At 43.4% G+C, this 12,211-nt stretch overlaps 1 protein-coding gene across 3 annotated transcripts in view; it reads left to right on the forward strand.

Annotated features, from left to right (window-relative positions):
* Positions 1–559: 559 nt before the first annotated feature.
* Positions 560–12,211, forward strand: part of LOC137369019 (ceramide transfer protein) — a 166,949-nt gene continuing 155,297 nt past the window's right edge. For all 3 annotated transcript variants that reach the window (XM_068029505.1, XM_068029506.1, XM_068029507.1), the window contains exons 1-2: positions 560–830; positions 1,627–1,761. In XM_068029505.1, coding sequence (XP_067885606.1) covers positions 738–830; positions 1,627–1,761 — 228 coding nt within the window. In that variant the 5' untranslated portion in view covers positions 560–737. The remainder of the gene's footprint in view (positions 831–1,626; positions 1,762–12,211) is intronic.

Raw genomic sequence — 12,211 nt, forward strand, 5'->3', positions numbered from 1 at the left:
CTGATGAAAGGTCATCAACCTGAAACATTATCTCTGCTTCTCTCTCCACAGATTGCTGCCAGACCTGCTGAATATTTCCAGTATTTCCTCTTTTTATTTCAGATTTCCAGCATCCACAGTATTTTGCTTTTGTAAGTTTCCCATTTGTTTGATTGGGATTTTATTTAAATAATTGTATTAGTTCACCTCTAATAGATTTGTTCTGCTGTTGATGTCACTAGGGCACCCATATTGGTCAAAGCGAAAATAGGCATCCGTGGAGGGAACACTCAGCCTTTTGCGACCAGTGGGCACCGCAGGCATTGAGTGTATAACTGGCATGGAGAATAATATTTTTGATTTAGCTTAGTACATTCCTCTAAGGTTCATTAAAGTGCATTGTTAAGTTTATGATATTGGTGATGCCTCCTCAAGGAGGCACTTGTCGAGCTATTTCTCTTGTCACTGACACCAAGTGCCACTCTTCTTGGCCTAAGAAACATAAGGCGCCTGGTTAGCAGTGCATGCTGTTGTTGTTGTGGTGATGACGCTATGTTCCACGTCACCAGCAGCCAGGTCTCCGCGCGCGCCCTTCCCGGCGCTCTGCGCGGGTGACGTCACAAACATGGCGGTGATTTGAGCTCTAGTGCGAGTGGGAAGTGTTAAGCAGCCAGAAGCAGAGCCAAACGCCGCCACCCCTTTTTTTTCCCCCGCCCCGTGTCGGAGCTGCCTGCGCCCGTTACTGCACCCGTCTCTCAATGTCGGATAATCAAAGCTGGAATTCTTCTTCCGAAGAGGATCTGGACACCGAGTCCGGGCCGCCTGTTGAGCTGTGCGGAATACTGAGCAAGGTGAGCAGCGCCGGAGCGCCCACAGCCGGGCCGCAGCTTTCCCGTGACTCGGGGACTCTCTGGGTGTGTAGCCTGCATCAACCCTCCCCCTCCGCTGAGTGTGCCCCAGAGGAAAGGAGGGGAGCCTCGGCTCGGTCAGTCAGAGCCCTCCCGCTGGGACCCCGGACGCCACGGTATCTGTGAAACTTCCTGGCTGCTTCTTGCCGTCTCCCCGGTAACGGAAAGGCGACAGCTGGAGCTCTGAGGCCTGACCGGCGGCGCATGAGCCGCTCACTAGTTGATAATTGCAAACGGGATAATGTTAGGGGGAAAGTTATTAAAAGTGGGAGCTGCCACAACCGAGAGCTTCGCTGTTGTTTATGGTGTGTTAGGTGCTGTTTATTAAAATAATGAAAGGGTGTTTTGTTTTGACAGCCCCATGCGTTGTATTTGTATCTGAGTAAAAGTTGTATTCTGTTACATTTTGGTATGTTTGACCCCGAGTCCGAAGTGTGTGGATCAGGTATTGGCTGGTGTGTCGGAGTCTTTTTTAAAAAACTTTACTGTGAATTGGGGCGTGTTCGTGTTGCAACACTGGCGCTAGAGTGAGTAATGCACCCATCTCCCCGAATTGTTCGCAATTGAGTAAAACGGCTGGCTAGCTTGGGTTGCGGTTTCCAAGATTTTATACAATAAACCCATCTTCTAGGATGTCGATTGCAGGGAATGAAATATTTTGATCCATTTGAATAGTATAATTCAATATCGCCCATATCCTGGCGTCTTACTATCTTTTGTTTTAATGTCTTTTTTTCAGTGGACCAACTATATCCATGGCTGGCAGGACCGATGGGTGGTTTTAAAAACCAATACTTTGAGTTACTACAAATCTGAGGATGAAACGGAGTACGGTTGTAGAGGATCACTCTGTCTGAGCAAGGCTGTCATCACTGTAAGTTTGCTGAGGTTTTGTATTGTCCTTGGTTTGCACAATCTTACTTTTATTATACAATACCGAATAGATTTGCAACATCAATTAGTCGTTTGAGTCCTGCATTTATTGTCTATACCTTCTAATGTGTAAAGTACAAAAAAATTAATAATTCTTTATGCTTTTTTGATATATTGACATGTTGGCTCTATGTGAGTGCTGTTTGGACTGACTTGTTCAACTTTATTTTTTATCTCAACTTGGGTAGTAGTTTCTTGGACAACTGTAGACAACCATTGTCCTACCATTCTGTAGTTTAATGTGGTTATTTAAACAGCCTAAGTTTAATTTGACTCAAAAATAAATAGAAAATGAGCATTTCATCAATTATGTATTAACCTTACTCTTGTTCCCAATCTTCTAATATGGGTCTGACTGTGGGAAAATATTTTATTTAGCACCTTTCACAACTTCAATAAGTCTCAAAGGACTTTACAGCCAATGAAGTACTTTTGAAGTGTTGATATTGTTGTTACATTGAAGATGTAAGTCATTGACTGGAAACAGGGTGTTAACTTAGTCTAATACTCAAGCACTATTAATACTAATGTGACAAAAAGTGCTGGAAATATTCAAGTATGGCAGCATCTGTGGAGAGAGGAGCAAAGTTAACATTTCAGGTCAGTGACCTTTCATCAGAATTGGCAAAGGTTAGAAATGTAATAGGTTTTGAGCAAATAAAGTGGGAGTGGGGCAAGGGAAGGAATGGAAAGGTGTTGATAGGACATAGGGTCACAGACAATAACTGACAAGGAGGTCATGGGGCAAAGGCAAAGTGTGTGTTAATAGTGTGCTGAAAGTTCAACCTTGCCCGTCTAAAAGCTAAGACCAAAGTACGGAAAGTCCTCATCAGGGAATTCCTCTTTGCTGACGATGCTGCATTAACATCTCACACTGAGGAGTGCCTGCAGAGACTCATTGCCAGGTTTGCGGCTGCCTGCAATGAATTTGGCCTAACCATCAGCCTCAAGAAAACAAACATCATGGGGCAGGACGTCAGAAATGCCCCATCTATCAATATCGGCGACCACACTCTCGAAGTGGTTCAAGAGTTCACCTACCTAGGCTCAACTATCACCAGTAACCTGTCTCTTGATGCAGAATTAAACAAGTGCATGGGAAAGGCTTCCTGTGCTATGTCCAGACTGGCCAAGCGTGTGTGGGAAAATGGTGCACTGACACAGAACACAAACATCCGAGTGTATCAAGCCTGTGTCCTCAGTACCTTGCTCTACGGCAGCGAGGCCTGGACAACGTACGTCAGCCAAGAGCGACGTCTCAATTCATTCCATCTTTGCTGCCTGCGGAGAATCCTTGGCATCAGGTGGCAGGACTGTACTACCAACACAGAAGTCCTCGAGGTGGCCAACATCCCCAGCATATACGCCCTACTAAGCCAGCGGCGCCTGAGATGGCTTGGCCATGTGAGCCGCACGGAAGATGGCAGGATCCCCAAGGACACATTGTACTGCGAGCTCGTCACTTGTACCAGACCCACCGGCCGTCCATGTCTCCGCTTTAAAGATGGCTGCAAACGCGACATGAAGTCCTGTGACATTGATCACTAGTCGTGAGAGTCAGTTGACAGCGATCGCCAGAGCTGGCGGGCAACCATAAATGCGGGGCTAAAGCGTGGCGAGTCGAAGAGACTTAGTTGGCAGGAAAAAAGACAAGTGCAAGGAGAGAGCCAACTGTGTAACAGCCCCGACAACCAATTTTATCTGCAGCACCTGTGGAAAAGCCTGTCACTCTAGAATTGGCCTTTATAGCCACTCCAGGCGCTGCTGCACAAACCATTGACCACCTCCGGGCGCTTATCCATTGTCTGTCTCTCGAGACAAGGAGGCCAAAAAGAGAGAGAAAGACAAAGTGTTAGTGCAGAGAGGGTGTTAAATGACAGAATAATGAAAGCCCTAGCCAAAAGCAAAACATGAAAAAAAAAAGTGGGTAGGCACATGGTGTGAAAAAAAAAATTGAATGATGAAACAAACTAAAATACCATGAAATAAAAATAAGTAAAGCTGAAAATAAAAAGGGAGGGGGGGGGGCCCCAGTAGACTACCCCCCCGGTAGTCATGCTCTGAAATTATTGAACTCAATGTTCAGTCCTGTAGGCTGTAGTGTGCCTAATCGGTAACTGAGGTGCTGTTCCTTGAGCTTGTGTTGATGTTCACTGGTACAGTGCAGCAAGCCCAGGACAGAGGTGTGGGCATGAGAGCGGGGGCGGGGGGGGGGGGGCTGCGCGCTGAAATGGCAAGTGACAGGAAGCCCGGGGTCACGTTTTTGGACTGAGCGGAGGTGTTCCACAAAGCGGGTCACCCAATCTGCGTTTGGTCTCCCCAATATAGAGGAAACCGCATTGTGAGCAGTGAATACGGTATACTGAATTGAAAGTAGTACAAATAAATTGCTGCTTCACCTGAAAGGAATGTTTGGGTCCTTGGATAGTGAGAGAGGAGGTAAAAGTGCAGGTATTACACCTCCTGCGATTGCACGGGAAGGGGACGAGGTGTCGGGGGTAATGGAGGATTTCCAGCATCTGCAGTATTGTGCTTTTATATTATTACAGTAGTCACCTGTGTTTTGCTGCTTTCTTTCCAGTTCTATGGAGCTGCTCAGATTTCTTCCATTAAGTGGATGACGAAAGAGAAACTTAGTGTTTGTACTGGGCTGGAAACTTTTCCTTGAAATGTTATTAGGAAAAGTATTGTGCTTTGTTTTCTGAAATTGCAGTGGTGGGGATGAAAGTGAATATTGAAAGTGAACAGCAACAGAAATTAACATTTATATAGCACATTTAACGAAGTAAAACGTCCCAACGCGCTAAACAAGCGCAATAGCAATAAAAAACACAGCCATAGAAGGAGGTATCAGGACAGATGACCAAAAGCTTGATCAGAGTTAGCTTTTAATGAGCATCTTAAGAGGAAGAAGTAGATGGGAGAAGCTTCGGGAGGGTATTCCAGATCTTAGGGCCCAGGCAGCTGAAAGCACCATGAAAGCCAATGATGGAGCAATTAAAATCAGGGTTGGCACGAGGGGCCAAAATTAGAACAGCATTCGGATCTTGAAGGCTTCTATGCCTGTAGGATGCTACCGTGATAGCAAGTTGCAAGGTCAGAGAGGGACTTGAAGGATGAGAATTTTAAAATTGAGATGTTGGATTGGAAACCAGTGAAAGTCAGCAAGCACAAGAATGATGGATGAATAAGATTTGGAGTGAGTCAGGACGCAGGCAGCAGAGTTATGGGTGAGTATAGGTTTATGTAGGATGGATATTGGGAGGGTAGCCAGTAGAGGGTTGAAATAGTCAAGTCTAGTGGTAAGAAAGGAATGGGTGACTATTTCAACAGCAGATGAGTCAGGATTGGAGTCAAGCGATGTTATCGAGGTGGAAGTGGGCAATGTTACTGTGAATATGTAGTTGGAACCTCATCTTGGGGTCAAACGCGACACCAAGGTTGAGAACTCAGCTTAAGCCAGTTGCCAGGAGTGGAAATGCTTGTCGGGGAACGGAGTTTGTGAGTGGGTTGAAGACAATGATTCTAGTCTTTCACTATTTATTTGGAGGAAATTTCTGCTCATCCAGTATTGGATGTCAAACAAGCATTGAGGCAAATCAGGCAGTGGAGAGGTCCAAAGAAGTGGTGGTGAGGTAGAGTTGTGTCATTGGCATACATGTGGCACCTGGTGTTTTTGGATGCTAGCTACATGCTACCCCTCGGTAATGAGAGGTAAAAGGGGGTCACGGATAGGTCCATGGGGGATTCTAGAGTTAACACTGCAGAAGTGGACTGTAGAATACTTTTTTTCTCTTTCCAAGATGAGACATTATAACATACACTTCCTGTGACGATAGCTTATTTTTAAGGAACACTGCACGGTATTCGTTTACTCAGCTTGCTTAACTGAAGCAGTAACATGGTGTGCGTAACATTTAAGTCTGTACAAACACTGCATAGCAATCATCAAGTCTAATTAAACGTGTATTTTTACAAGTGGGTTAAATTGCTGTTCATTAAAACTTCAATCTTGTTTTCCTCTCAATCAGTGACTTGTGCTAACTAACGTATGTAAGCACTCCAGTGACCGCTGATCAGTCATGGGGTGGCAACTGACTCAAATATAGTTGTATTTTCCTGAAGAGATCGCTGATTACTGATCTGGAGTGCTAACCAGTTCTGTCTTTTTGCTGTCCACCCTGGCCTGAGGGCACTAAGATTACTTATAAAACTTCTAATATTGCTCAAGTTGGGGGACTCTGACAAACATCAATTAAATTGGGGATCTTCTTGGTCTTGGGTGTGGTTGTTCTGGCTCTCTCTGTTTTCACATTAATGGAGCTGAATATGTAAATAGTGATACGATATTAGAGAGACTGTTGTATTTGTTCTCCGTTATGACCAAATCTTGGCTAAATACATTATGTAGCTTATTTTGGAAGGGTGGATATGTTCTAGTATGAGTTATTAAAAATCGGTTGGCAAATACGTTCAGTTTTACACAGCATCAGCAATAAAGTAAATAGAATGATTCATTGTCAAAACAGAGTACACTTTTGAAGCATTGGAGGACTGTGGTTACTTGTCACACCCTTTTCCATGATAAGTTGCCACCATTGGTAAAGGAGGGAGTAGCTCAAGTGAATATTTGACTTATAGCAAAGTGAACAATTATATCACATCTTTGGAGCTTGTTTTTGATAGATGCATTAGTTATCCTTATATTTTGACCTATTTATGTAATGGATAACATACAGTGTTATATCTCGATATCAATAACGCTAAATGAGTGTGTGGCATTTTCATTTTAGCCACCTTAACTGTGGGAAAGCAGCAGTAGTACTTCATAAATTATGCCCTTCCAAATTGGGGTTCTCTCTGGAGAGCTTAGAATATTGTCCAGTTTTGGGCACCCTATACTAGGAAGGATGCCAAGGCTATGGGGCGGGTACAGAAGGGATTCAGTAAGTTGAGGATAGGTTTGAGAGGCATTATTTATGAGGAGAGATTTAAAAAAATAGGGAATAGAACAGAGAAAGTTGAGGAGTTTTGATAGAGGTGCTCAAAATTAGAAGGGTTTTTGATGACATACATAGTGAAAGACTATTTCACCATTAGCTGAGTGGAAAAGGCATAAATTTAAACTCATCCATAACAGAGGTTAGGAAAGTACTTTCATTTAAGCAGAAGGGTTTTAGAACTTGGAATGTTGTACCAGAAATAGTGATGGAAACAGTCGTAATATTTTTCAAAGGGGAATTGAATAGATATTTGGAAAAAAATTTAAACAGATCTGGGAAATGGAACTGAGTAGAAAGCTCATTCAGAGAGACGGTGCTGGTATGATGGGTCAGATGGTCTTCTACACTATAAAACTGAGATTGCATGAAAGAATATTTTGAGCTATATGACTAATATTTGGATATGCCATTGGTTGAGATGGGAACAGTTTGAGGAGATGAGTATTTCACAGTATTAGGTGCCATTTCATAGGCTTCTGGTACCAATATACAGCCTAATATTAAATGTAGCAGGTGTTACTGGAGCTATGTGCTGTATCTGTTCCATAATTGATGTTGGTATCAGCCCAGAAAGTGTTCAATAACTTTAGATTAGCTTGTGTCCATAATATTTCATAGATGGAATGATGCCAATCATATTTTGTACATTGATGCACTTTAAATGTTTTGGGAGGTTTTCTTTCCCCAGAGTGAATTAAGTTGGTGCTGATGAAAACTTGCCACTTTAGGCATCTAGTGTCCACCGGATATGCCCTGTGTACATCGCGATCAAATGGAGAGTAAACCTGCTGACCTGCTCCACTGAGTCCTCTACTGTGTCAGTGTAGAGTTTTATATTTCTTGCACTAGTCATCCTGAATGAGTCTACCATTTTTGAAATACATGTTTTGTGGTGAATCTTGGACAGTGCTGTGCTCAGGCATTGTGCCCACAAGAAAATTAATCAGGACGGTATTTTCAATTTGCAACTTGATTTTGATCCAAGTTCCTGGAGGTGAAAGGATGATGATCTAAGCAAGTGTGATGCACTGTGCCCAAGATGATTTCGACAGTGAGTAGCTGAGTTACAAATTAGTCTGCAGTGGGTTATCTCATTTCAGTTGAGGCAGCAGTGGGACATTAGAGTTGGCCTCAGCAGCTCTGGATCGAAGAGGGAAATTTCAGTGTTCCCAATCTTGACTTCTATCTTGATTCTTGCTGTGTATGGGCATTGAGTGAAAAGAGGATCAAGGTTGGCTGTGATGTCTCCTGCAGTACTATAGTCTACCGACACTCCTTTTCAGTGCTGTACATGTATAGTGGTCACTCGGACAAGCTATTGGAGGGTGACTGCTCAGCGAACAGTACTTAACCAAGGAATCAACTTTATAAAGAGGTCAAACAGTCTGCAATTCACTCAATAGTGCAGAATTTTTCGGCTGCTTTTCTTTTAGTCTATTAAATATCTTGTATCTGACTCATTTTGTAGCATAGCCCGGGAGTATTATTTCTAAGCTCACTTATTAGATTTAATTACCCTAGTTGGAATTACCAAGCCAATCTTTTCCATTTTGTATTTTGGTTGGAACGCAATATGAATTTCTGTAGTTCAAGTCTTCAGAAGAAGGAATTTTCCTCCACACAAGATCAGGTGGCAGGTTGTTCAACCTTGCCCGCCAAAGAGCGAAGACCAAAGTACGGAAAGTCCTCATCAGGGAACTCCTCTTTGCTGACGATGCTGCATTAACATCTCACGCTGAAGAGTGTCTGCAGAGACTCATCGACAGGTTTGCGGCTGCTTGCAACGAATTTGGCCTAACGATCAGCCTCAAGAAAACGAACATCATGGGACAGGACGTCAGAAATGCTCCATCCATCAATATCGGCGACGACGCTCTGGAAGTGGTTCAAGAGTTCACTTACCTAGGCTCAACTATCACTAGTAACCTGTCTCTCGATGCAGAAATCAACAAACGCATGGGAAAGGCTTCCACTGCTATGTCCAGACTGGCCAAGAGAGTGTGGGGAAAATGGCGCACTGACACGGAACACATAAGTCCGAGTGTATCAAGCCTGTGTCCTCAGTACCTTGCTCTACGGCAGCGAGGCCTGGACAATGTATGTCAGCCAAGAGCAACGTCTCAGTTCATTCCATCTTCGCTGCCTCCGGAGAATCCTTGGCATCAGGTGACAGGACCGCATCTCCAATACCGAAGTCCTCGAGGCGGCCAGCATCCCCAGCATATACACACTACTGAGTCAGCGGTGCTTGAGATGGCTTGGCCATGTGAGCCGCATGGAAGATGGCAGGATCCCCAAAGACACATTGTACAGCGAGCTCGCCACTGGTATCAGACCTACTGGCCGCCCATGTCTCCGCTTTAAAGACGTCTGCAAACGCGACGTGAAGTCCTGTAACATTGATCACAAGTCGCGGGAGTCAGTTGCCAGCAATTGCCCGAGCTGGCGGGCAGCCGTAAAGGTGGGCCTAAAGTGTGGCGAGTCGTAGAGACTTAGCAGTTGGCAGGAAAAAAGACAGAAGCGCAAGGGGAGAGCCAACTGTGTAACAGCCCCGACAACCAATTTTTTCTGCAGCACCTGTGGAAGAGCCTGTCACTCTAGAATTGGCTTTTATAGCCACTCCAGGCGCTGCTGCACAAACCACTGACCACTTCCAGGCGCTTACCCATTGTCTCCCGAGACAAGGAGGCCAAAGAAGAAGAGTTAATGCCACATCCTTACAATAAAGTAAATTAAACTCATAATTTCGCGACAGAGTGTGGGGATAATGAATAAGTACTCCGATTTGTCCCACAGGGATCTGTGTTGGGCCTCAATTATTCACATTATTCATCAATGACTTGGGTGTTGGCATAGTAAGTCATATATCAAAATTTGCTACTGATACAAAGTTAGGCGGCATTGTAGACAGTCTAGTTGATAGCAAAATATTGCAAAGAGATATTGACAGACTAGGTGAGTGCAAAACTGTGGCAGATGGATTTCAATGTGGGCAAGTGTGAGATTATCCATTTTGGACCGAAAAAAGGATAGAGCAGGGTACTTACTAAGTGGGAAGAGGTTAAGTACAGTGAGTGTCCAAAGAGACTTGGGGGTTCAGATGCATAGATCTTTAAAATGCCATGAGTAAGTGCAGAAAATAATCAAAAAGGCTAATGGAATGCTAGTCTTTATATCTAGAGGACTGGAGTATAAACACAGAGGTTATGCTGCAGCTGTACAGAGCCCTGGTTAGACCCTACTTGGAGTACTGTGAGCAGTTCTGGGCACCACACCTTAGGAAGGATATATTAGCCTTGGAGGGAGTGCAACGTACGTTTACAAGCATGATACCTGGACTACAGGGGTTAAGTTACAAGGAGAGATTACACAAATTAGGCCTGTTTTCGCTAGAATTTAGAAGGTTAAGGGGGGTTCTGATCGAAGTCTTCAAGATATTAACAGGAAAAGACAGGCTGGATAAAGATAAACTATTTCCACTGGTTGGAGATTCTAAAACTAGGGGGCATAGTCTAAAAATTAGGGCCAGACCGTTCAGGAGAGATGTTAGGAAGCACTTCTTCACGCAAAGGTTGGTAGAGGTTTGGAACTCTCTGCCACAAACAGCAGTTGAAGCTAGAACAGTTAATTTTAAATGTGAGATAGATAGATTTTTGTTAAGCAAAGATATTAAGGGATATGGGCCAAAGGCAGGTATATGGAGTTAGGCCGCAGATCAGCCATGATCTCATTGAATGGCGGTTCAGGCTCAAGGGGCTGAATGGCCTACTCCGGTTCCTATCTTCCTATGTTCCTATAATGAGGTAAGGCATAAACAGTTCAAGCACCAGCACGCTATTCTATAAAAAGACGCTGTATAAATGCAAGTTTGTTCTTTCACTATAGCTCAGAATGTTCTTTACTGCGATACAGAAGTGCTGAAGTGAAAAACAAAATCTAACTCCACTGTTTTCCACGTCCGTTAGATAGAACAAAATAAAAATCACCAACCCATCATAATGGTTCACTGACATCCTCATGACGCCTCGATGTTTTGGTATCTTGGGTGGTAAAACTCAATGTTCAGACTAAAAGGGCGAATTTCAATTTGAAAATAATGTTTTTATTGGCATTATATCTGGGGTGTATGACTACCACAGGGCAGAACTTTACTTTTTTTTAAAAAAAAGGCTCAGCAGCTGATTTATATTATCCAGTTAAGACATTTTTTGCCGGCAAAACTGACATCAGTCCTCTGGAGCAATTAAAGTTGAATACCTCTAACTTTCTTATGGCAACGGCCTTTGGCATTAACGATGGGATTATTGTAAATTTACAGTTGATCTAATAGTATGCACAGAAATGTTCCGTAAGAATATTGTAGGTGTAATGCTGTGTAACGTATGTTGCAATTTCTGTAGGCATTAAAGAGCAAGAACTAATAATTGGATTTATTGAGATTACTTTTCAAAATATGTTTCCACTATTCGTTGACTAACTTAGCTTCTCACATTTAGAGCTTATTTGCAATTTGGAAATATTGGCTCATCTGTTCAAAATAAATTGATTTTGAACATTGGAGGCAGGTTCAATTGACAAGAACACAAGAAATAGGAGCAGAATTAGACCAGACGGCCATCGTGCCTGCTCCGCCATTCAATACGATCATGGCTGATCTTGTGCTTCAATTCCACTTTCCTGTCCGCTCCCCTTATCCCTTGATTCCCTGTGAGACCAAAAATCTATCTATCCCAGCCTTAAATGTATGCCATGATGGAGCATCCATACCCCTCTGGGGTAGAGAATTTCAAAGATTCACAACTCTTTGAGTGTAGTAATTTCTCCTCAACTCCGTCCTGAATAATTGGCCCCTTATCCTGAGACTGTGTCCCCTGACCAGTGGGAACAATCTCTCGGCTTCTACCCTATCAAGTCCTTTAAGAATTTTGTATGTCTCAATAGATCACCTCTCCTTCTAAAAGAATGTAGGTCCAGTTTACTCAGCCTCTCATCATAGAACAACCCCCTCATCCCAGGGACCAATTTTGTAAATCTTCGCTGCACTGCCTCCAGTGCAAGTATATCCTTTGTTAATGGGGAGACTAAAACTGCACACAGTATTCCAGGTGCGGTCTCACCAAAGTCCTGTACAATTTTAGTAAGACTTCATTCCTGTACTCCAATCCTCATGCAATAAAAGCCAACGTGTTGTTGGCCTTCCTAATAGCCTGCTGCACCTGCATGTTAACTTTGTGCGTTCCTTGTACGAGTACCCCCAAGAGTCTCTGAATACTAACACTTACCAGTTTCGCACCTTTTAAAAAATATTCTGCTTTTCTATTTTTATGACCAAAGTGAACAACTTCACACTTCCCTACATTATACTCCATTTGTCATCTTGTTGTGCAC

The sequence above is a fragment of the Heterodontus francisci genome, chromosome 4, assembly GCF_036365525.1.
Source record: "Heterodontus francisci isolate sHetFra1 chromosome 4, sHetFra1.hap1, whole genome shotgun sequence".
Lineage (NCBI taxonomy): Eukaryota > Metazoa > Chordata > Chondrichthyes > Heterodontiformes > Heterodontidae > Heterodontus > Heterodontus francisci.